Consider the following 22,997-nt stretch of genomic DNA (forward strand, 5'->3'; position numbering starts at 1 on the left):
TGTAACCATTGCATTTAATGCCACCAAGTCACCCTAAGTGCTTACTCATGCTTTTAAATTGCCCAAAATCAATTACACCTTTCTAGAAACTAATCCTTGAAAGCAAAGCCGTTTGACATCATTTCAAACATATGATAAATGATGAAAGGAAAAGCCAATACCATTGAGGACTGCAGTGATCAGTAAGCCTCGGCAACACATAATGCACCTGGGACATAACTTCATTTAAGCTTGCATTCTCATCTTCATTGTGAAATAGAATGTTCTGAAAGAACACTGGTGTCACCTGACAAAGACAAATTGCTGACTTGGACTGTTGAATGCTGGTGGATCAGCATTTGTCCAAGGATCTATTTGTCCATGCAAATAGTACAAAGGAATGAAATCGAGCATCATCTGGGCAAAACTGCCCAACAAACCATTCAACATTTATCTTGTCCACTGTCACCTATTTAAAACCGAGATGAGAAGAACTTTTTTCACACAGAGAGTGGTAAATCTCTGGATCTCTCTGCCACAGAGGGTAGTTGAGGCCAGTTCATTGGCTATATTTAAGAGGGACTTAGATGTGGCCCTTGTGGCTAAGGGGATCAGGGGGTATGGAGAGAAGGCAGGTACAGGATACTGAGTTGGATGATCAGCCATGATCATATTGAATGGCGGTGCAGGCTCGAAGGGCCGAATGGCCTACTCCTGCACCTAATTTCTATGTTTCTATGTAAACAGCAGCTTTTATGTGAATGGCTATTACCATTGCACCTCCTCCAATCTCATCTACTGCATCCGCTGTTCCAGGTAGATGTGGACTCCTATATATCGGCATGCTTGGCGATTATTTCGCTGAACACCTTCACTCAGTGCGCCTAGGCCTACTTGATCTCTCGTTCGCTTAACACTTTAACTCCCCCTCCCATTCCCATACTGACCTTTCTGTCCTCGGCCTCCTCCACTGTCCGAGAGAGGCCAAATGCAAATTGGAGGAACAATATTTCGCTTGAGCAGTTTACAACCCAGCGGTATGAAACTTGATTTCTCTAACTTCAAGAACCCTGGCTTTCCCTCTCTCCATCCTTCCCCCACCCCAGTTCTCTGACTAGTTTCATTGTCCTCCTGATTAATTTTACTGTTGGTATGCCTCCTTGTCACCTTCCCCTCAACTAACAATGAACCATTCTACATTTCCTGTTTAATAAAGAACAGCAGATGCTGAAAAAATCGAAGGTAGACAAAAAGCTGGAGAAACTCAGCGGGTGAGGCAGCATCTATGGAGCGAAGGAAGGTGTGACGTTTTGGGTCAAGACCCTTCTACATTTCCTTGTCATCCTCTGTTTAAATCTGTCGTTTTCACACCTTTCCCTTCCATACCTCTAGTCTCCCTCTCCCCTGACCCTCAGTTTGAAGAAGGGCTTCACCTCGAAATGTCACCCGTTCCTTCTCTCCAGAGAAGGTGCATGTCATGCCCCGGGAAACTAGAGGTATGAAAAGGTACAGAACAATCAAATTGACCCAAAACATCGCCTATACATTTTCTCCAGAGATGCTGCCTATCCCACTGAGTTACTCCAGCATTTTGTGTCTATCTTCAGTGTAAAGCAGCATCTGCAGTTCCTTCACACACATTCAACATTTATCTTGTCCACTATCACTAACAACTTATTGATTAGTACCGGTGTCAAGGGATTATGGGGAGAAGGCAGGAGAATGGGGTTAGGAGGGAGAGATGGATCGGCCAAGATTGAATGGCGGAGTAGACTTGATGGGCCGAATTAGTTTAATTAGACTCACCGCAGTAGTGCAGCCGGCCTGGTGGTGCAGGGGGTGGGTGGACATCGGCCCTCCGCCGTTGCCGGGGTAACGCGCCCGGTACATGGGGATGGGGTGAATGCCTCCGCCGTTGCCGGGGAAAACGATGTCGGATTCCGGGAAGAAGGGGGGGGGGGGTGAGGAGGAGGAGTCAGCCCTAGATGCTGTTGCACCCGCTGAACGAGGCCGGATTCTGGGGGTGCAGGGGGGAGGAGGAGTCAGCCGCTCCCCGTTGCCGGGGTGACGCACCGGGGGGGGGGGGGAGGAGGAGGAGTCAGCCGCCACCGTTGCCGGGGTAACGACGCGGATTCGGGGGGGGGGGAGGAGGAGTCAGCCGCCACCGTTGCCCGGGTAACGCGCCGGGGGGAGAAGGGGAGGCAGCCCTCCGCCGTTGCCGGGGTGACGCGCCCGGCCGAGTGGCTCTGGCAGCCGGTAGCGGCGGCACGATGAAGATCTGCGGCGTGTGCGAGGAGCAGGCTCCGAAATACCGGTGTCCCATCTGCGACCTGCGCTAGTGAGTGAGCGGGAGGGAGCTCGGAGGGAGGGTTACCCGGCCAGCGGCCTTGGCTCGTGTCTGAGCGGGAGCTCGGAGGGCGAGTTACCCAGCCTGCGGCCTGCTTGTGGATCGGAGCGGTGCCTGGGCCTGCGGTAGTAACTGAGTGGTGGTGGGGGGTTACCCAGCCTGCGGTAGTGAGTGAGCCGGAGGGTTGCTCAGCCCGGCCTGCGCTGCTCGGTGAGCTGCAGTGTGGGCCTGCTTGTGGAGTGGAGGAGAGCGGTGCCAGGCCTGCGGCCTTCATAAGTGATAGGAGCAGGACTAGGCCATTCGGCCCATCAAGGTCACTCCGCCATTCAACCATGGCTGATCCATCTCTTCTTCCTAATATATAGAATATATAGGAAAGAGCTGCAGATGCTGGTTTAAACCGAAGGTAGACTCAAAATGCTGGAGTAACTCAGCGTGACAGACAGCATCTCTGGAGAGAAGGAATTGGTGACAGAAACATAGGAAAATAGGTGCAGGAGTTGACCATTCGAGCCAGCATCGCCATTCAATATGATCATCTAAAATCAGTACCCAGTTTCGGGTCGAGACCCTTTAGACTGAATCAAGAATCTATCTGCCCGTCTTCATTAGAGGCCGACATATCATCATCGTTGTTCAAGTGATTGTGAGACTTTCATTTTGTCAGAGAAAACGGCCCTCTCCCCAGTTGCCTCTGTGTGACCTCTTTGGGGTAGGGAGTTGTAATTAATTTTGCCCCACTATTTCTCAGTAATTCTCACTTCCCTCGACCCTGAAAAGTCATCTATTTTTCTCCAGATGCTTCCGGACCCCCTGAGTTACTCCAGCATTGTGTGTCTAATTACATTTTAAAAGTTGCTTTTGCATTTTTATCACCATGATTTCAGACTACGTTGGGAATTCATACTTGTTATTTTGTTTTCTTTGTAAATATAACTATGCCAGTTATAGTCATACAGCGTGGAAAGAGGCCCTTTGGCCCGGCTTGCCCACGCAGACCAACATGTCCCATCAACACTAGTCCCACCTGACTGTGTTTGGCCCACATCCCTCTAAACCTGTCCGATCCCATCTAAATGTTTCTTAAACGTTGTGAAAGTATCTGCCTCAACTACCTCCTCCGGCAGCTTGTTCCATACAACCATACCACCCTTTGTGTAAAAAATGTTATCCCTTGGGTTTCTATTATATCTTTCCCCCACTCCACCCCCCCCTCGCCTTAAACCCATGTCCTCTGGTTCTCAAATTCCCCTACTCAGGACAAGAGATTTTGTTATCAATCTGTCTTCTAGTTTTTGTCATTTCCTCCAACACTGTGTCCAAGTTATGGCTTCATTGCAGTTGAGAGGTTTTGTGATATGTTCCAATTTTCAGCGATGAGTCGGAAAATATCGAGGTCCTAAGACTCGCTTTCATGGAGGACAACTGTAGCCACTTACCAGTCTGAAAACAAAAACTTTATTCTGATTTGTGTTCTTTAGCCAATTTTGTATCCATGCTGTCTCAACTAATCATTCCACTGGCTTTTATTCCACAAACTAGGCTGTCATGTGCCATTAATAAAAAAAGTGTTTTATCATCCATTGTTCTATTTATTTTCAGTTGTTCTGTGGGATGCTACAAGAAACACAAGGGTATGGACTTTCCTCTGATTTCTTACTTGTATTTTGCATATTGATGTCCTGGCTGTTGTAAAATATACTAGCCTCCAAAGTAAATGTAATTTGTATAGTCTCAGGAAGTCTGAGACTTCTTAATGAATGGATGGTCAGCCCTATCTCTGAATTTCCAGGGGCAAGTGCCAGTTTGATGTGTAGTCCTGGGCTTGTGTTAATGATGAGTATTTAAAAAAATAACACTTTCATTCTTATCCTGAACTCGTAAAAATCTAATCTCTATAATTATGACATATTGTACACATTATGGTCGATTTGAACAATTTTTGGGCATATCATCCCATCTCCAAACTGTCACTTAATTCTTTAAAAAAGCAAAGACTTTTCTTTCTAAATGTTTTGTGAAATCTATTTTTTTTCCAAGTCATCCTTGTACTTAAAAAGTGCATAACATTTTGATAACTGCATAGTACCATTTTACTTGTACCCATCTAAAATGACTACATTCAGCACTTTGTTTTACTAGGTGATTGCAAAGCCCAAGAGTCTGGTTCAGTGTCATCGATTTCAGAAGTGGAGGGAATAACATGGCAAAACCGCAAAGGTAGATTTCTAGTCCCCATAGTAAACATGATAAATACTGTATCTACAAAGGTGTAATTAAGGAATCGGGTGCAAACGGACTTTGCAAATCTTTCAAGATTGAGTTTGGATCACAAAATTAGGCTTTTTATAAAATCTATTGCAGTTAAGTCATGCTAGTGCAAACCTTGCACTGAAATACATCTTCTGTTGGCTGTAGTAAACGTAAACTATAATTGTGCAATGTCCCAGTGCTACCCGAGATACAAACTTGTCTTCTACATTTCCCAAATTAATGAAACGGAATCTCTGAAGCTCATTTACTGTTAATTCAAAGATATTTCTGGCCATTTAATTTTCATTGGGACTGGTTTGAGCATCAGTGGTCCTTTGCTAAGTGCTACTGATGGACAAAGAGGTGCAATTATTGAGAAACATGTGGAGACCGGGAGATAAAATTAAAATGGATCCAATCAACATTCCAAGGATGCAAAAATGAGTTAAAGCGAAGATTCATAGAATTATATGCATGCATGAATCAATTTTTCCTTTTAAAATTGACTTTTATATTCTGGATTAAGATTTAAGTGTGGTAGAGAGACCGATCACAATACAAGGATCCTCTTCAGCCCATTGCTGAATAGTACTTTTGTGGAAGAGCAACGAAGATTTGGCATAGGAATTTCAATTATGCAATAACCGCCTGCTCCTCTTGTTAGTGAGTGTGTTGAAGTTTTTCTATTAAATGTTCTGGCATATTTCTGTCCTCAGATGACATCTTGGGTGAAGATGAAGAATCTGATCGGGTACCATTTGAAAAATTGAAACTATTGGGTATGTAGACAAAAAAAAAAAGCATTTATCACTTTTTGACATTTACTATTGGGAATGTAATTTAAACCAGCTAATTTATGTTTAATTCGATTGGTATACCAGACCGATTTAGTTCAAGGACATTCATTACCGTATTAGTGCTGTGACATATGTTCCAGAGTCAAGTGAATATTATACGACTCGCTCATGTGACAGCGTTTCTAATGGTCACTGAAACGATCATGATAGCACTTGAGGTAGTTGATTGCTCGTCTCCATTTTATCACTCCACTGTGAAGTCTCTTCGAGGCATGCTGACTGAAGGTGTTTTCCTGTCTTCAATGGGAGAACTCTCACTGCTCCCCCTCAATGGTTGCTACAGGTCTCCTGCTCATCTACCGTATTCACAGTAAACCCTCCTCCCCGTCTCCTGTTTATATTGATCCTCTTCCCTCTGTTCTGTCCTGATACAGGATCTCAACACAAAACCCAGATCATCTTCTTCTTGCGTATGGCATGCACAGCCTAAAGTTGTAGGACAACTTGTTCTATTTGATTGTGCACGCCGGGTTGATTACATTCGTTGAAACAGGGCGGACCACGTGAAGGTTGCAATCTTCCACCCCAAAACCCAGATAATTCCTTCCCATCAACCTCACCCATAGATGATGTTTGGCCTGCTGAGTTCCTCCAAAAATTTGTTTTTTTTTTTGCTCCAAATTCTAGAAGCCTCCTGCAATGCATTTGCTTCGGTTGGATATTTCACAAGTTCTGAATGTTTTCTCTCTCCACTTTCCACTCCTTAGTCTTTGCAGAATCTTGGATATTCACAGTTGATGATACCTCTACAATCTTTCTGTACAAAATGGGGCAGGTATCAGATCTTATGCAGTGCCCTTACACACTTTTGACAAATCTTTCCTGCAAATTGTGAGCGTCATATAAGTGGACTACAGGCACTGAAACTTTAATGTCATAAACTAATGATTGTTCCATTTGCTTTTTTAAACAGCAAAATCTGAGGAATTGAAGAGTTTACTGTGCAATCCCCATCTTCGACAATTATTATTGACAATAGACAGAGCAGAAGATAAAGAAAACATCATGAAATCAGCTATGCAAGAACCTATTTTTGTGGAATTTGCTGATCGCTGTCTACAAACAGTAGAACCATCAGCAAAAGAAGACATTACTGATTCCTAGTAGAAACATTAATCTCAGAGCAAATAACTATGTATCTTATAATACATGTATTACAATGTATCTAATTAACCTATCCTGGTTTTAACTTCATTTAATTGCAAAATGAAAAGCTTGACCATTCAGTAACTATTGAATGTGCTGTGATGCCAAAGACTAGACAATTTTCCAAAGTTTTATTGAAATTGTAATTAAAATTGAAAGTAAACGAAGAGTAAAATATTTAAGCTGACAAAATAAATGCAAAGCATACTTTATAATATGAGTGTGGATAAAAATTCAAATTTTCTCTCCAATACCAGTAATTATTTAATTCTTACACTCCCCACATAAGGTTTCTGTACGCTGTCTCTATCTACGGTAAATAGACCAGATCTATTTAGATATAGCATACAAAGTATTATTTATATGAATTCAAAAATATCAATGCCATTCGATAAAGGGATTTGGTGTTTAATACTAACAGCATCCATTAGATAGTTGACAGTGTGGAAACAAGTCCTTTGGCTTAACTTGCCCACACTGACCAACAACTCCCATCTACACTAGTCCCACCTGCCTGCATTTGACCCATATCCCTCTGTTATACATTTGCTACTCCTTGTGATATTTTATCAAATGATTACGGAAAGATTCAACTATATTCAGGTTTCTTGCATTGAGGACCTTAAGTCAGAGTGGGTTGATCTTTCAACCCTGCAACCCCATAAAATTCTGCATTCAGCATATGCTGGAAATTCTCAGGTTTTGAATGACTGATCCTGTGTTTCAATATAGACTCATGGATGAGCTAAGTAAATAACTTGCCACTGCCAACCTGGTGAATGGTTGCTGTTAGTACAAGTATATCCTTCCTCGGGTAGGGAGTCCAGAGCAGTCGGTACACAATATTCCTAATGCAGAATCCCCAGGGCCCTACATAAATAGAGCAAGACCATTGTATTTAATTCCTGCATAAAAGCAAAATACCATCTAAATTCCCAATTGTTTAATGAACAGTTTCTTTGTGATCAAATGTCCATGGACCCAAAGGTTAATCTAAATACGTTTCAAAATCTTTCCATTTAATATACATTAATACTTTTTTACTGTAAAGTGGATGACTTTCCATATATTCCTTTTACCATATATCAGCCAATGCCTTCACCCAGTTTTTGAAGCAGCAGCAATCTTAGATATATTGAGACCTCCCAACCTTCATCCAGATTATTGATAGATTGTAAATCACCATGGTTGCAACACCAAATCCCTGCAGTATCTATCAGTCTCAGTCCCCCATCCAAAAACTATTTTCTGTCAAATAACGAGTCTTTAGTCAGTATTTTGTACCCAGTATTTAGTGCTCTTTAGTCTGAAGAAGAGTCCCAATCCAAAATGTCACCTATTCCTTTCATCCAGAATGCTGCCTGTCCCGCTGAGTTACTCAAGCATTCTGTGTCTATCGTTAATGTTATGTCAATTTAATAATATACAGCATTGAATCTTATTAAAAGTCTTCTGGAAGTCCCACATCACCAACTTTGCCCTTATCCTACTAGTTACAACCATTAAATATCCAACATATTGTCAAATAATTTCTTAATTCCACATTGATCGTCCCAATTTTAATATTTTTCTAAATTTATTATTACCATTTCAGTATGGAGTTTGCACGTTTTCCCACATTCCAAATACGTGCAGGTTTGTAGATTAATTGGCATCTGTAAATTGCCCCTAGTGCGTAGGGAGTCGATGTGAAAGTGGGATAACAGAATTAATGTGAACAAGGATCGATGGTTGGTAAGCTGACATGCCTGGTTCCATGATGTATCTCTAAACTACCTAGATAATAGATTCCAACATTTTCCTTACCCTTGAGCTGCGGCTAACTGGTCTTTAACTTTTTCCCCCTCTCTCCTCTTGTTCAAGAGGCTATAATTGTGAGCATCCAATTAGTGGAAACCACTCTGGAAAATAGAGTTTGAGAAGATTACCATCCGTGCACATTAAAAAATGTTATATATACCATAAGGTCTTGGAAAATTAACATCGAACTGTCCCTTTAATTTCTTCAACCTTTTTTTTTTAAATCAATGGATGGATTTCTTAAAACTTGGTCTTCCTCTAACCTTCTCTTTACAAATATTCAAGAATTATAATTTTGGTGCCTTTGTGTTCATTAATTTCAATAAAGATATACCAATGTGAGGTTTTGCATAATCGAGGAAAAGGATGCCTGTTGGAGAAAGGAGATGCAGGAATCTGGAGCAAAAATCTGGAGAAACAAAGCAGGTCAAGATGCTGCTCAACTGCTGAGTCCCTGCTGTTGAAGAAACTATCTGATTCTATCTATTTAAATTGGTTGAATCTGAACTCGTTAATGGAATGTATAATTGGAAAATACTATTTAAGAGATTGCAGACAATTCCTCAGAGGCCAAAACATTGGAGTGGTTATTTTCCCTCTTTCACAATAATATTGATTATAGCCACAAAATAAATAAGTTGATGTTGAACTGTGCATATAAATGTCTGCTGATATTAGTCATAAGTAGCCAAAAGTATTGTGAAATAATCTATTTAATGATAACAAGAACAAGAAAGTTAGTTAAAATGCATTAACTGATTAATGATGGTTAGAGTAAAATTGATCCTGTTTTGATTAAAAACATATCCAAGATGTCAAACAGCGGTTTAAATTTGTCAATAATTCCAAATTCAACATATTTCAAAAGCATTTCTAATTGAACCCATCGATAAAAACATTTAGCTTTTTTTGACAAGTATTATACAATTTTTTTTAAGACATTCTGGTTTTGAAGAACAGAGCCCAAGCAATATTCTTTCTTATAAAGTGCAGATTTGGAATAGAAATCATTGACATATATTTCCTGCTAGACATTACAAATATTACAAACTAACAATGCTCTACAAAATAGATGCTGACAAAATGACAGCTCTGATTTAAAAACAATGAATGCTAAAATGTTTATGCACATCGTAAATTCTGCATCAGTTTCCCATCTTTAAGATTTACTTTCATTTCATATGTAGCATATCTGATCTCTCACATGAACACATTCATCACCTCTGTGATTTTTCAAAAACTAATTCCATCATTGATCCTGGATTTTTGTTTGGTAACAGCCTCTAGATTTTGGAAAACACAGGATACTATGGAATAGACAAAAATCATGCACAAGATTGGACAAAATCAAATAAATAAACAAATACATTATTGGTACTTAGGCTTCTTGTAGAAAATTAAGAGATGACATATCGTTTTAAGAAATTCAGTAGCAGCAGTTCTTTTCATTGCCCAGAATAATTACTTTCCATGATAATTTATTTGAATAATTCAAATACATCTTCCAAAGTAGATTAGTTTATATTACTAAATATATTTCTTTACATTAATCCAAAAAGGGCTAACAGCTTCAATGAAGCTTTGCACAAAACCTTTAGCAGCTCTCTTCATACTCTGTCTCAATTAATTTAAAAACACATACATTGTTTATTTCTTTGAACATAGGATATCTATGAAGAATCAAGGCAAATTAGCTAGTCCATGCATATGATATTAAACTATTTGTGAGGTAAGGATGCAAACCCCAATAATCCGATACACCAAGTTAATGGTGACAATTAAGGCTCTGCAGAAAGTGATAGGAAGTTTGTCCCTTGAGCACACAATGGAAAGTTGTTCAGCATTTTGCCGATCTGTTTTTCATATAATGGAAAGCATAGTGAAGTATATAATGGAAAATAGTTGGGCAAAACACTGAACAACCAACAAATACTATGGAAAACTGAACAAAAAGAACCATCAGTCACTGTATAATTGAATGCTCAGAATTATTTTTTAAACTATATCAAAATCATAACCATATATTTGTTGCTAATTCAACCCACTTGACTAAACTGGTTTTGCAAGACAAAATCTCCATCTGGAGGAGACCGCTGCTCAAATGAGCCCTGACTAGAGCAGCATTGATAATGAAATATGGTATTATCCATAAAACAACTTGTTATCAAAAACCAAAATATCTGACAGCTGTCTGGAAAAACAGTAATCTAAAAAAATAAAACAATATAACATTTTACAGTCACCAATCAGTATATCGCTAGGAGGAATTTCAATTCAATTCAACTTTAAACTTTAATGTTTAAAGTTTAAATTTAACTTAACTTTAATCAACTTTATCAAAGCAAGATAGCAAGCTCTTTACACAATAATCAAGAATACTGATGTTGCACAAGAAAATAATATTAATTTCTCAAGTCAATATTCAGCACTAAGATGTTAGCAAAACAGCACTGACTGTTTTGCTAACATCTTAATGTTAGAATGTTAATGTTAAACAAAATATGTTCATAAAATATTTAAGCAAACAAAATCATGAGAAAGTATTTTAGTGCAGAAGCTTGAAAAACTGCATGTTACCTAGAGATTCCCTGCACAGCAAAAAACTTAAATAATTCTTATCTCGTGGAGCTAAATACCAATTTGTACCTTTTTTTTTCAGATGCATGTTGAATTGATGGCAGTTATTTTGTGTACAACCAAATTTAACATAAAAATGCAAGTATTAATGAAATGATAGGTTGGATAAATTTCTCATGAGGAAAGAATAACCATGGACTTAATAAATGTAATGTGATGCACTGTAGGGTATGAAATGCTCTTCACAAATAATTTCTTGTAGCAATCCTAATGCAAATAATCCTATTTTGTTTTCTTGAAAAAAATATTTTTGTTGACATTGTCATTGTCAATTTACATTGACATTTTACTAAATAAAATGTATGTAACGTTCATTAAACATGAAATCAGAACAGTGCAAATACAAATCTGTGCTCTTGCATTACAAATGCATTTTGCCCAAACATTATATTTGAGTTAATCTGATCAAGGGTTGATCAACATTTTTTTTTATGACTGCTATCATTATCAGAAGCGTACTGATTTTTTTACAAGGAGGCTTGTGTTTACAAGGTTCCATATATACTGTTAAGTAGACAATGGGGGCAAGGTATGTTGATAAAATGATTAACTTTACACCTTTTCCAATAAGATCTGGTTAAAGCCAATGATCATACACTTTTGATGTTCTGGATAAGTGTCAGCAAAAAGCAGCGGAGATCGTTTACAGTGGAACTTTACTTGAACCTGAGGGGGAAAATGGAAAACGATTATATGTTAAATATTTATGCTTCGAAACTGAATCATGTAGCCACTTTTGTTTTTAACTGTTAATCATGTAAAATTCATTGTTTTCAAGTGAAATCATACTAATTGCAAGACTACCTACATTCCACATTAGTGCACCTGACCCTTCCCTATATCATTATTCTGATAACATCTACATCAACATAAAAGTTATGACCTTCAATGGAACATTTACAATTGAATCAGGATCACATTGCAAACAAAAAACAACAAACCTGAGCAATGTGAAAGGATAGAAGCAAGGAACTGCAGATGCTGGTTAACACAAAAGGACAGTGTTTGAGTAACTCAACAAGTCAGGCAACATCTCTGAAGAACATGGATAGGTGTTGGGACCCTTCTTCAGACCGATTTGGAAAGGGAGTGAAGGAAACTTCCTGTCCCAGCTCTCTCCCAGATTTACTCGAGCACTCATTGAGTCTTTCAATGTGAAAGGATACTCTGCTAATAGAAGGAGATCTGATTGGGTAGCATCAGAGAATACTGCTCAATCATTTTCCAAAACCAACAGCATGGATTAAATTAATAGGGAGCATTTATTTCCAAAGGGTAGCTTGAGGTACCCATCCCATGGATGCCACAGTTGTCACCTCACTGAGAGCAATCCATTAATGAAGGTACTATCATAATGTTTAGGAGACATTTGGACAGGTACATGGTTAGGATAGATCTCGATGGTTATAGGCCAAGCGCGGGCAGGTGGGACTGGTGTAGATGGGGCATGTGGTCAGCATGGGCAAGTTGTGCGGAAGGGCCTGCTTCTACGCTGTATGACTATATACCGTCACAGGCCCAAGGCAGGCAGCAAGAAGCAAAAACAAAGTTCATCAACAAACTGCGTAATCTCAGAGAGTCACCAGTTACAACATCTTACCTGGACACTTCTGATAACCAAGGTATTGGAGGGTCAGGTTTTCCCCAAGGATGGAATCAGTAACATATGTGGCAGGAAGACCTTGGACCATTCCTCTTCCACCTGGATTGTTCACTGATCATACTGATTCTTAATTTTTTCACAAACAAGGAAATTTCAAGCAGCCAAAACAGATATATGACAAGAGACTCATTTTGTGGCTCACTGCTGTCGAGATATTACCCGTGCACTACAATTATGAAGCAATAATATTGCTTGGATTGCACTCACGTCAGTCTCACCTTTTCATTAAACAAGGTTTCTACTCTCTAAATGTGGATCACAAGTGGTAGAGGCAGGTACAATACATCATTTAAAAGAGACTTGTACAGACAGATACATGGATAGGAAAGGTTTGGAGAGATATGTGTCAGACACAGGCTAGTGGGATTAGCTCGGTAAGGCAACTCGGTCAATATGGACAAGTTGGGCCAAAGGTCTGTTTTCAAGCTGAACAGCTTTACTAGTCTATAGTTCTACAAGGCGGTTTCTTTATGTTGACCGTCACATCAGGAGTTGTGCAGATCCTATTTTAGGTCTGTTTTTTGGGTGCAAACACCCTAATGTTGCTTCACACTGGATTAGGGCCAATTTTGTGTTTTTTTGTGCAACCCAAATTGAACATGAGGAAGGCACTATCCAATATTATTCATAAATATAGCATTAGATATTTTAATTGCAGTTGTTACAAATATTTCATGTATACAAAAGAAAACATATTCCTTACCTCAGGTAATGCTCTAATGGAAGCAATACCCCGATGAGACCGAGTGTGCTTTAATTTATGGTTATTTCTCCACTTCAACTTCAAGATTGTCAGTCGAGCAAAAGCCTTAAGAATTTCATATGCAGATGGAGTCATTGTAGTAATGCAAAAAGATGACAGAGTCAGACCCAGAGGCCAAGAGCACGGGTTTAGATTTTCAACACAAATTGATTGAGACTGCTTATTTGGTGACGCACGTAGTGGGAGAAATAAAGATGAGCACTTAGGAGAACCTGGAATCAATTCTATTTCTTTAAAGTATGATGTATCATCCAACTCATCATCTGCCAAGGTTTCCATTTTAATCTAAAAATATAATATTTTGAAAAGAATGCAATTAGTTTATATGGCGGGTTGGCTTATTTATAGCCATCTCACCTAAGTATAGACTGTTTTTATTTTGTTCCAATTTAATTTGGCTATTCTTAGATCAATACTACTAGACCTTAATTCAAGTATATTTTAACATTTGGCGATCAATTTAACAATTTAATAATTTAAGGAATGTTTTTCAACATGATTATGCAACGTAGTTAAGCCAGATACCGGAGTAATTTCCAGATTCTAAATTTTAACTCACCTTCCAGGCTTTCCATGCTCTTTGTAGCACAATGGCAGCATGATTGAGTTTCTTAATCCACTGTCTGGTCAACCATGATCTAATAGCTGTGGAGAAATGGAAGGAATAATAAGCTAGCAATTATGCACTAATAGCTGTGTGCAAAAATCCCCAATGAAGTTCTACAATTTTTCAGGTGACGGAATAAGATTAATAGACATTACACCAATGTTTTAACTAATTAAAGATTAAAAGCATTTACCCAGAATTAATTAAAATACTTTAGAAGTAGATCAAGAGACCATGGCGTTTTAGAACATAGATTAATAGACATTACACCAATGTTTTAACTAATTAAAGATTAAAAGCATTACCCAAGAATTAATTAAAATAATACTTTGGTAGATCAAGAGACCATGGCGTTTTAGAACATAGAACAATAAAGCACAAGAGCAGACCATTCAGCCCACAATGTCTGTGCCGAATATGATGGCAAGACCATCACTTGCATCTACTTTCACATAACCCATATCCCTCTATACCCTGCATATCCATATGCCCATACAAAAGTATTTTAAATGCCGCTAACATATCTGCTTCAACCATCATCCCCGGCAATATGTTCCAGGCACTCACCCACCCTCTGTATATTAAAAAAAAACTTGCCCAACACACCACCCTTACACTTTGCCCCATTCATCTTAAAGCTATGCCCTCCAGTATTTTTCCTGCTGGGAAATTAATTTGGACAGTCTACCCTGCCTTTCATTATTTTATATACTTCTATCAGGTCTTCCTGCAGGCTTCATAAACTCATGATGCACGAAATGCATGAGTTTTATGCATGAAATATCTTTAGATTATCATCATGTAGATGATGGACAGAAGTTGTGAACTTTGATGATTGGGTATGAAACTAAAAAACCCTGGTTGGGGATGATCAGGTATGGCAAGATTGGAAGTTGGTTGGTGGCGACAAAAGTTGAGCCAAAATGTACAACATTTACGACAAGTAGTACTTCCCACATCATCTACTTGAATAGAGAATTACATATTAATGTATCATCATAGGATATAACGTAACCTGTCTAGAGAATTAGTAGATACAAAGAGACAAAAACATAATGTGTAAGGCAAAATTGTGGCAATTGGAGTACACGTGCAGAGTCAAGATTAAAAGATGTGCAAATCAAAGTATCTTCTTAATACTAAGAATTGCTAAGACATTGGAGATGATGAATGAAACAATGGCATTTATATGATCATGTACATAAATGAATAAAGTATAAAGTATAGTTAATTCATAAATTACTGGAAATTAATGCACAGGAACAAAAATGATAAAACAACACCAGAACTATGAATTCAAGGGATTTTCTGTGACTTTGTAAGTTTTCCTTCAATTCTGCAGCTCTGAGTGGACACCCAGCAGTATTACTTTGACTTTTGTACTTTGCAATTTAGAAACAATATAATGGCCTTGAGAGATTAAAGTACAGATTGATCAGAATGATACATAGTTTAATGGCCTAAATTATGATACGTTTATAGAAACTTAGTCGTGCTCCTTCAATTTAGAAGATGAAATGATACTATACCAAAATAATTTAAACCTGATAGAAGCATTGGATAGATAAGATAAAGAGGTCTCACTCATACAAACAGAATCCAGAATGAGGGCTTAATCTTACAAAAAGTGCCAAGTCAATGAAATGTGAAAAATGGGAGAACCATTTTAGTCAAATGAAAAAAAAAAAAAGGACCTCTCCCCCCCCCCCCCCCAATGACAAAAAGATGAAGGTATATGCATCAAAGGCAGACTTAGAACAGATGGACAGATTGGATATGTTTAAGAAAGAACTGCAGATGCTGGAAAAATCAAAGGTAAACAAAAATGCTGGAGAAACTCAGCATGTGAGGCAGCATCTATGGAGCAAAGGAATAGGTGATGTTTCGGGTCAAGACCCTTCTTCAGACTGATGAGGGATTGGGGGGGGGGGGGGGGGGGGGGGGGGGGAGAAGAAAGGATGAGGCGGAGACAGGAGGCTGTGGAGGGGAAGGAGGGAGAAAGCAAGGAAACGTCAATGTTCATACCGCCGGGCTGTAAACTACCCAAGCAAAATATGAAGTGCTGCTCCTCCAATTTACGGTGGGACTCACTCTGGCCATGGAGGAGGCCCAGGACGGAAAGGTCGGATACAGAATGGGATGGGGAGTTGAAATGCTGAGCCACCGGGAGATCGGGTTGGTTAATGCGGACTGTGTGGAAGTGTTGGGCAAAGCGATCGCCAAGCCTGCGCTTGGTCTCACCGATGTAGAAGAATTGACACCTAGAGCTGCGGATGCAATAGATGAGGTTGGAGGAGGTGCAGGCGAACCTCAGCCTCACCTGGAAAGACTGCTTGGGTCCTTGGATGGAGTCGAGGGGGGAGGTAAAGTGACAAGTGCAGCATTTCCTGCGGTTGCAAGGGAAAGTACCAGGAGAGGGGGTGGTTTGGGTGGGAAGGGACAAATTGACCAGGGAGTTATGGAGGGTGCGGTCAACAGGTAATCCTCCGACATTTTCACCACCTCCAATGGGATCCCACCTCTGGCCACATCTTACCATTCCCTCCCCTCTCGGCTTTCCTCAGAGGCCGCTCTCTTCGTAACTTCCAGGCTTGCCGATCGCTTGGCCCAACACCAGCGGTATGAACATTAACTTCTCCAATTTCAGGTTCTTGCTTTCTCCCTCCTTCCCCTCCCCTTCCCAGCTCTTCCACAGCCCACTGTCTCCACCCCCACATCAGTCTAAAGAAGGGTCTCGACCCGAAACGTCACCTATTCCTTCACTCCATAGATGCTGCCTCGCCCGCTGAGTTTGTCCAGCATTTTTGTCTACCGACAGATTGGATATGACCTATTTAATTTGCAGGAGAGATCAGAGGGTCTTCATGGCCTCTGATTGTAGCAAATGAGAGTTTCAAATCCAGTTATCTATATCAACAAGATCACCAATAGAAATAGTTACCTAAACTGTTCATTTGTAAGTTCAAATTATTAAAAGGAACAGAGAAATAGATTACTTCACATCCTAGTGGCGATTTTCTACATTGAATCTCGAGTAATTTGTTTAGTCGTCTTCTAGGTGAGGCAGAAATTCACATACTTCCTCCAGTTTAGTATATGGCAAGGTGCTCAGAACTCGTGCAACCAAATATAGAATGGGCAACTACATTGTAGAACACCTCCTACATAGGTCACCCTATATTTCCAGTACCGTGTCATTTTAATTGTCCACACAACACTCTCGTCTTTGGCCTCTTTCACTCTTCCAGTGAAAGTCAAACAATAGCACTTTGTGTTACAATTAGCACCTTTACAGCCTGATTTACAGTACCGATTTCAGACAACTGTTTATGATGAAGGATCATCAACTGGTAACATTAATTCAGTTTTTTTCCCCCTCTCGTGGCAGATGTTATCTAACCTATGGCGAATTTCCAGTATTCCTTCATTTTTGAATTCAAGCAATTATATCTCAATATCATGTTCTCATTCATCTCAGTTTATTTAAACTCCCTCTGGACAGGTCATCTGTGACTAACAAGCCTTCACCACTCTCAGTCAGCACCCGTACCTCCATTTGCATCATTCAGTACCCATTGGTCTCCACACATATTCTCCTCGTTCCCTTCATTCCCTCACTCGCTCTATAGCTCAAAACATGTTTGTCATCTAAATTTCCTATTTTTGATCAAAGGTCATTGACTTGCAACATTCACCGTAACTCTCTCCATAAAAGCTGCCTGACCAGCTGAACATTTTCTGTTTTTATTTCAGGTATTGGCATCATTTCTTTCTTGAACATTATTCTGTACCTATTTACAAGTAATAATTTTTGAACCTGCGCATTAATTTACAGTAATTTTGTGGTTGAATGCGTTTCATTTGATTCTTTTCAACTTTTATGCAGCTGAGCAATACAGGAACAATCTTTACCTGCTTGAATGAGGGTTGCTGCCCGTCTTGATCGTGCTAATTTTCTCTGGCGGTATCTGCGCCAGCTATATTGAATACAAAGCGCCTTCTTGTCAAGTGTTTGATTTCTTGCACTTTCAAGCAGTTCAAGCTAAGAGGAATACAGACAAATGTTATAGACAATAATAGACAATAGGTGCAGGAGTAGGCCATTCGGCCCCTCGAGCCAGCACCGCCACTCAATGTGATCATGGCTGATCATCCACAATCAGTATCCTGTTCCTGCCTTCTCCCCATATCCCTTGACTCCGCTATCTTTAAGTGCTCTGTCTAGCTCTCTCTTGAAAGCATCCAGAGAACCAGCCTCCACAGCCCTTTGAGGCAGAGAATTCCAGAGATTCAGAACTCTCTGTGAAAAAGTTTTTCCTCATCTCCATTATAAATGGCCTACCCCTTATTCTTAAACTGTGGCCCCTGGTTCTGGACTCCCCCAGCATCGCGGACACGTGTCCAAACCATTAATAATCTTATATGTTTCAATAAGAATCCCTTTCATCCTTCTAAATTCCAGAGTTTACAAGCCCAGCCACTCCATTCTATTAACATATGTCAGTCCCGCCATCCCGGAAACTAGCCTGGTGAACCTACGCTGCACTCCCTCAATAGCAAGAATGTCCTTCCTCAAATTGGGAGACCAAAACTGCACATAATAATCCAGGTGTGGTCTCACCAGGGCCCTGTACAACTGCAGAAGGACCTCCTTGCTCTTATACGCAACTCCTCTTGTTATGAAGGCAAACATATCCTTTTAAAAAGTGAATGGCATGTCTTTTCACACCCATCCATCGATTACCATTATCTGCATTATCAACATGCTGTATGTTATTTTGACTACTAATATGATTTTGGTAAGATTCCACATGCAAGTAACTTTGATCTAATATAAAAGTCCACGGTACTAAAGATAAAGTACTGATCTGGTTTAGAAATTAGCTGGGGGGTATGCTGGAATCTTGGGCAAAAGAAAATACTAGGGTAGCTCAGGGGGTCAGGCAGCATATGAAGAAGGAATGAACAGGTAATGTTTTAGGTCAGGACCCTTCTTCGGACTGATTAGAGTAGATAGGGGCGGAATTAAGCCCGGCATGTGATAGGTGGATTGAGGTGAAGGGTATTGATAGGCAGATGAGTGGAGTAAGTGGCAAAGACCAGAGACGAAATGGAGACAAAAGGGTTGGGTAAGGAAAGAAGACCCAGAGTAGGATATGGGTTGAAGGGGGAGAAGAAAGAGGAGGTTAGTTGGACAATGAGGCACTCTGCGATGGAAGATGAGTGTACGAAGGAGGGGAGATTAGCAGTCTGAGACAGGAGGGAGGTGCGCAATGAAACATAGAAACATAGAAATTAGGTGCAGGAGTAGGCCATTCGGCCCTTCGAGCCTGCACCGCCATTTAATATGATCATGGCTGATCATCCAACTCAGTATCCCGTACCTGCCTTCTCTCCATACCCTCTGATCCCCTTGGCCACAAGGGCCACATCTAACTCCCTCTTAAATATAGCCAATGAACTGGCCTCAACTACCCTCTGTGGCAGAGAGTTCCAGAGATTCACCACTCTCTGTGTGAAAAAAGTTCTCCTCATCTCGGTTTTAAAGGATTTCCCCCTTATCCTTAAGCTGTGTCCTGGACTTCCCCAACATCGGGAACAAATGAAATGGATGGAGAGGGGGGTATAAGAAAGCGAGAGGAGGGAGTAGGATTATTAAATAAAACTAGAGAATTCAATGTTCATACCATTGTGTTGTAAGCTACCCAAGTGGAATATCAGGTTCTGTACCTCCAATTTGGTTGTGGCCCCACTTTGGCAATGGAGGGGTCCAAGAACAGAAAGATCATATGGGAATGTGATGGGGAGTTAAAATGGTTAGCAGCTGGGAAACCCAGCAGGCCTTGGCGGACAGAGCGCAAGTGTTCAGCGAGACAGTCGTCTAGTCCATAGTTGGTCTCGCCGATATAAATTTGGCCACATGGGAGCTCTGAATGCAATACACAAGGTTTGAATAGGTGCATGTGAATCTGTCACAACTGTAAGGGTGACTGGGATCCCTGAATGGAGGGTCAGGAGAGGCTTTGCATCTCCTGCGGTTGTAGTGGAAAATACCTAGCGAGTTGGGTGGGAAAGGAGTAATGAACCAAGCAGTTGTGGAGATATTGGTCTCTGCTGAAACCGGGTGGGGATGGAAAGATGTGATTGGTGGCGGAATCGTCGGAGAATGGTGTGTTGGATGCGGAGGCTGGTGTGGTGAAAGGTGAGGAATGTGGATGGAAGGAGTGAGGAATTGGGATAAGGGGCTCTGCATTGAGTGCATCAAGGTGCAGAGGAGGTGATCCAACCTAAGACCATTGGGGTGGGGAGGAAGCCTGGAATTAATATGAGAATTAGGTGGGTGGCATTAGGAGTGTGGAGATTGGACATGAGGATGAGTGGTTGGAGATTGAAGTTTCCATTGTTAGTCACAATAAGAAAGGGAATCAATTTTGGTCATTATAACGTTGAGGGGTGCTGAATGAGATCAAGAGGTAGTGAGTTGGGGAGGTTTGGGCAGTGTTCTGGAGAAAATGACTAGGAATAAATATGGCAGTTGCCTGATAAGAGTTAGTAGGATCTCCTTATCCCAGGCTGCCCAGTTAGGGTACAATGCTGACTCACTCTTGAGTGCCTCATTGAAATTCCAGTGTTAGGCAACATCTGGAAATTATCATCCTTATGCTTTGTTCTAGGAAAATGAAATCATTTTTCAATTGCACAACACTGAAAATATCATCATTTAATTTTTAGGAAATTATGTCTTGCAAACAGCTGACTTAGTTTCAGCATTGTTGTAACTAAAAATAGTGGATATCTCTAGTTCTCTTTTCTGCAGTCAAAATCATTAATTAATGTATATTTAATGGTTTTGATTGCAAAATAGGCCTTAGCGTAGATCCTTGAAGGGACGTCATGAGTCACTGACGTCCAAGTTATGATCATAAGAGATAGAATTAGACCACTCGGCCCATCAAGTCTACTCTGCCATTCATTATAAATATGCCTTTGTCCATATTTGCTCTTGCTAGTCTTTTTCCTTTATAAATACTCAAAGGAAATGGGAGTCCAGTGCCAGAATGTAGTGATAGCTTCAGAAGAGCGAATCTCTTAAGTCTGGAATTTGAATGTAACCACGGAAGTCTGAGATCTACAGTGTTTTCAATAGCTGAATAGCAACCATAAATGTTGTGGATGACCAACAAGATCTAGACCATTAGAAGCTTTGATACATGTTCAGCATAGATTCAACAGATGTTTACAGAGTTTCAATTAAATACTATTAAAATACAAAGTACTTGTGTTATAAGGATAATCATTCAACCAAGAAAACCAAACCCCAAATCAAAGTAGTATCTAAACTACTTATACATGCTTATGTTATAAGACAATAACAAAGTCCATATTCCACAATAAGCGATCTACATGTTAACAAGCACATAAAAACTCATTGTGTAGATTTCACTGGGGTTATCAAGTGGGCACCTCCCTTTACTGGTGTTTCGTTGAGTTGGGCCCACGACACCTTTGAAAAGCTCAACAGTTAGTTTAGGCGTCCCAGAACCACCGCCCTCAATACCTGCTCTCCCCACCTATGCTATCAGTTTAATCAAGATTTTTGGGGACTTTGCAAGTAATTGATAGATTAGTTAGCAAAGTATCTTTACTATTGATGAAGGAGAATAGGACAAGCATACATTACCTTAAGATCAAAATCAGCCAATTCGGAAGTTAAAGCTTGTTTTACACAAAATTCAAGACTAACCAGTTATTAATATTAAATTTGAGACGAATACAATTTTTATCAGTCAAGGAATAATTAACCAAGGAATCCGAATGGCATTTGGATATGCATCACTCATGATCTAACTGAATGACGAGACAAGACTGAGGCCTGAAATGAACTATCTTTGTTCATTTGCAGCTTAACTGGAAAAGCAGATGAAAACCCCCCAAGATAATTTTGACAACTTACCATACCATGAGTCATGAATAATTTTGTTTTGCCACAGTGCACTATTGAGCGACGAAACTGGTTCGCAGCTGGGTTATGGAATGACGATACAATACTTTGACCATCTAATACATGAGAGAGAATGTCCTGCACAGCGGGCTGCAAAGTCTCACTGCTGCCATCTGTTGATAATGAACCTGCAAAGGCAAACTATATCCATTTCCATGGCAACAGCATCTCCATTACAGGCAGATGTGAGAGCATCAGAGACAAGGCAGCAAAATTCGAGTCAAGAAGCAAGTTGAAGACAGCAAGAAGAAATGAAGAAATTGTTGAAGTGTCAAGTTGAAAGATACTGGAAGGAAGAGGGAAAACAGAGTGAAAATTAAGATTTAAAAAAAATTGCAAAACAAATGGTTTTAGTACCAAAGTGAACAAGTCTATATAAAACTTTGCTTAGCACAGAGCTATAGTACTAGTAACCTATTAATTAAACTAAATGTTTCTTCTATTAAAGTTTTATTGTAAATCTACAACCTCAAATGGAGGACAAACGCAGACCACATCTATGGAAAAGCCCAGCAAAGACTTTTCCATCTCCGACAGCTCAGGAAGTTCAGAGCAAGGTCTCATCTCATGCTCCGCTTCTATACAGCCATCATCGAAAGCATCCTCACTTCATCCATCACAGTCTGGTTCGGCAGTCTCGACTCACTCTCCCGGAAGAAATTACAGCGCATCATCAACAGAGCATCTAAAATTATTGGCTTACCCCTACCATCCCTTGAATCACTTTACCACAAACGGACATTACACAGAGCCCGCAAGATCATCTCTGATCCTACTAACCCTGCACACTATGCCTTTCAGCTACTGCCCTCTGGGAGGCGCTACAGGACAATTGCCTCAAAAACAAACCGCTTTAAAAACAGTTTCATTCCCACTGCAATTAACATTTTAAACTCTGTACGGTGAGGAATAAGAATAAGCGTGGCCCTTATGTATTATGTAA

The 22,997-nt window shown here is 40.1% G+C and overlaps 2 protein-coding genes across 4 annotated transcripts in view; one reads left to right on the forward strand and one right to left on the reverse strand.

The window, feature by feature from the left end:
* The first annotated feature begins 2,150 nt into the window (after positions 1–2,150).
* znhit3 (zinc finger, HIT-type containing 3) lies at positions 2,151–6,833 on the forward strand. Of its 2 annotated transcripts, none has more exons than XM_055658066.1 (5): positions 2,151–2,317; positions 3,929–3,960; positions 4,469–4,546; positions 5,296–5,358; positions 6,353–6,833. In XM_055658066.1, the coding sequence occupies exons 1-5, from the start codon at positions 2,250–2,252 to the stop codon at positions 6,538–6,540; spliced, it is 429 nt and encodes a 142-aa protein (XP_055514041.1). In that variant the 5' UTR covers positions 2,151–2,249; the 3' UTR covers positions 6,541–6,833. The 2 variants fall into 2 exon arrangements, with proteins under 2 accessions (XP_055514041.1, XP_055514040.1); XM_055658065.1 differs by having other exon boundaries at positions 2,156–2,317; positions 6,350–6,833.
* A 2,244-nt stretch (positions 6,834–9,077) lies between these two features.
* Positions 9,078–22,997, reverse strand: part of LOC129710812 (unconventional myosin-XIX) — a 47,799-nt gene continuing 33,879 nt past the window's right edge. The window contains exons 20-24 of one of the 2 annotated variants that reach the window (XM_055658063.1): positions 22,007–22,182; positions 17,965–18,094; positions 14,005–14,090; positions 13,386–13,730; positions 9,078–11,685 (exon numbers count right to left, since the gene is read on the reverse strand). In XM_055658063.1, coding sequence (XP_055514038.1) covers positions 11,572–11,685; positions 13,386–13,730; positions 14,005–14,090; positions 17,965–18,094; positions 22,007–22,182 — 851 coding nt within the window. In that variant the 3' untranslated portion in view covers positions 9,078–11,571. The other variant, XM_055658064.1, reaches the window with a different exon arrangement.

The sequence above is a fragment of the Leucoraja erinacea genome, chromosome 28, assembly GCF_028641065.1.
Source record: "Leucoraja erinacea ecotype New England chromosome 28, Leri_hhj_1, whole genome shotgun sequence".
Taxonomy (NCBI): Eukaryota; Metazoa; Chordata; class Chondrichthyes; order Rajiformes; family Rajidae; genus Leucoraja; species Leucoraja erinaceus.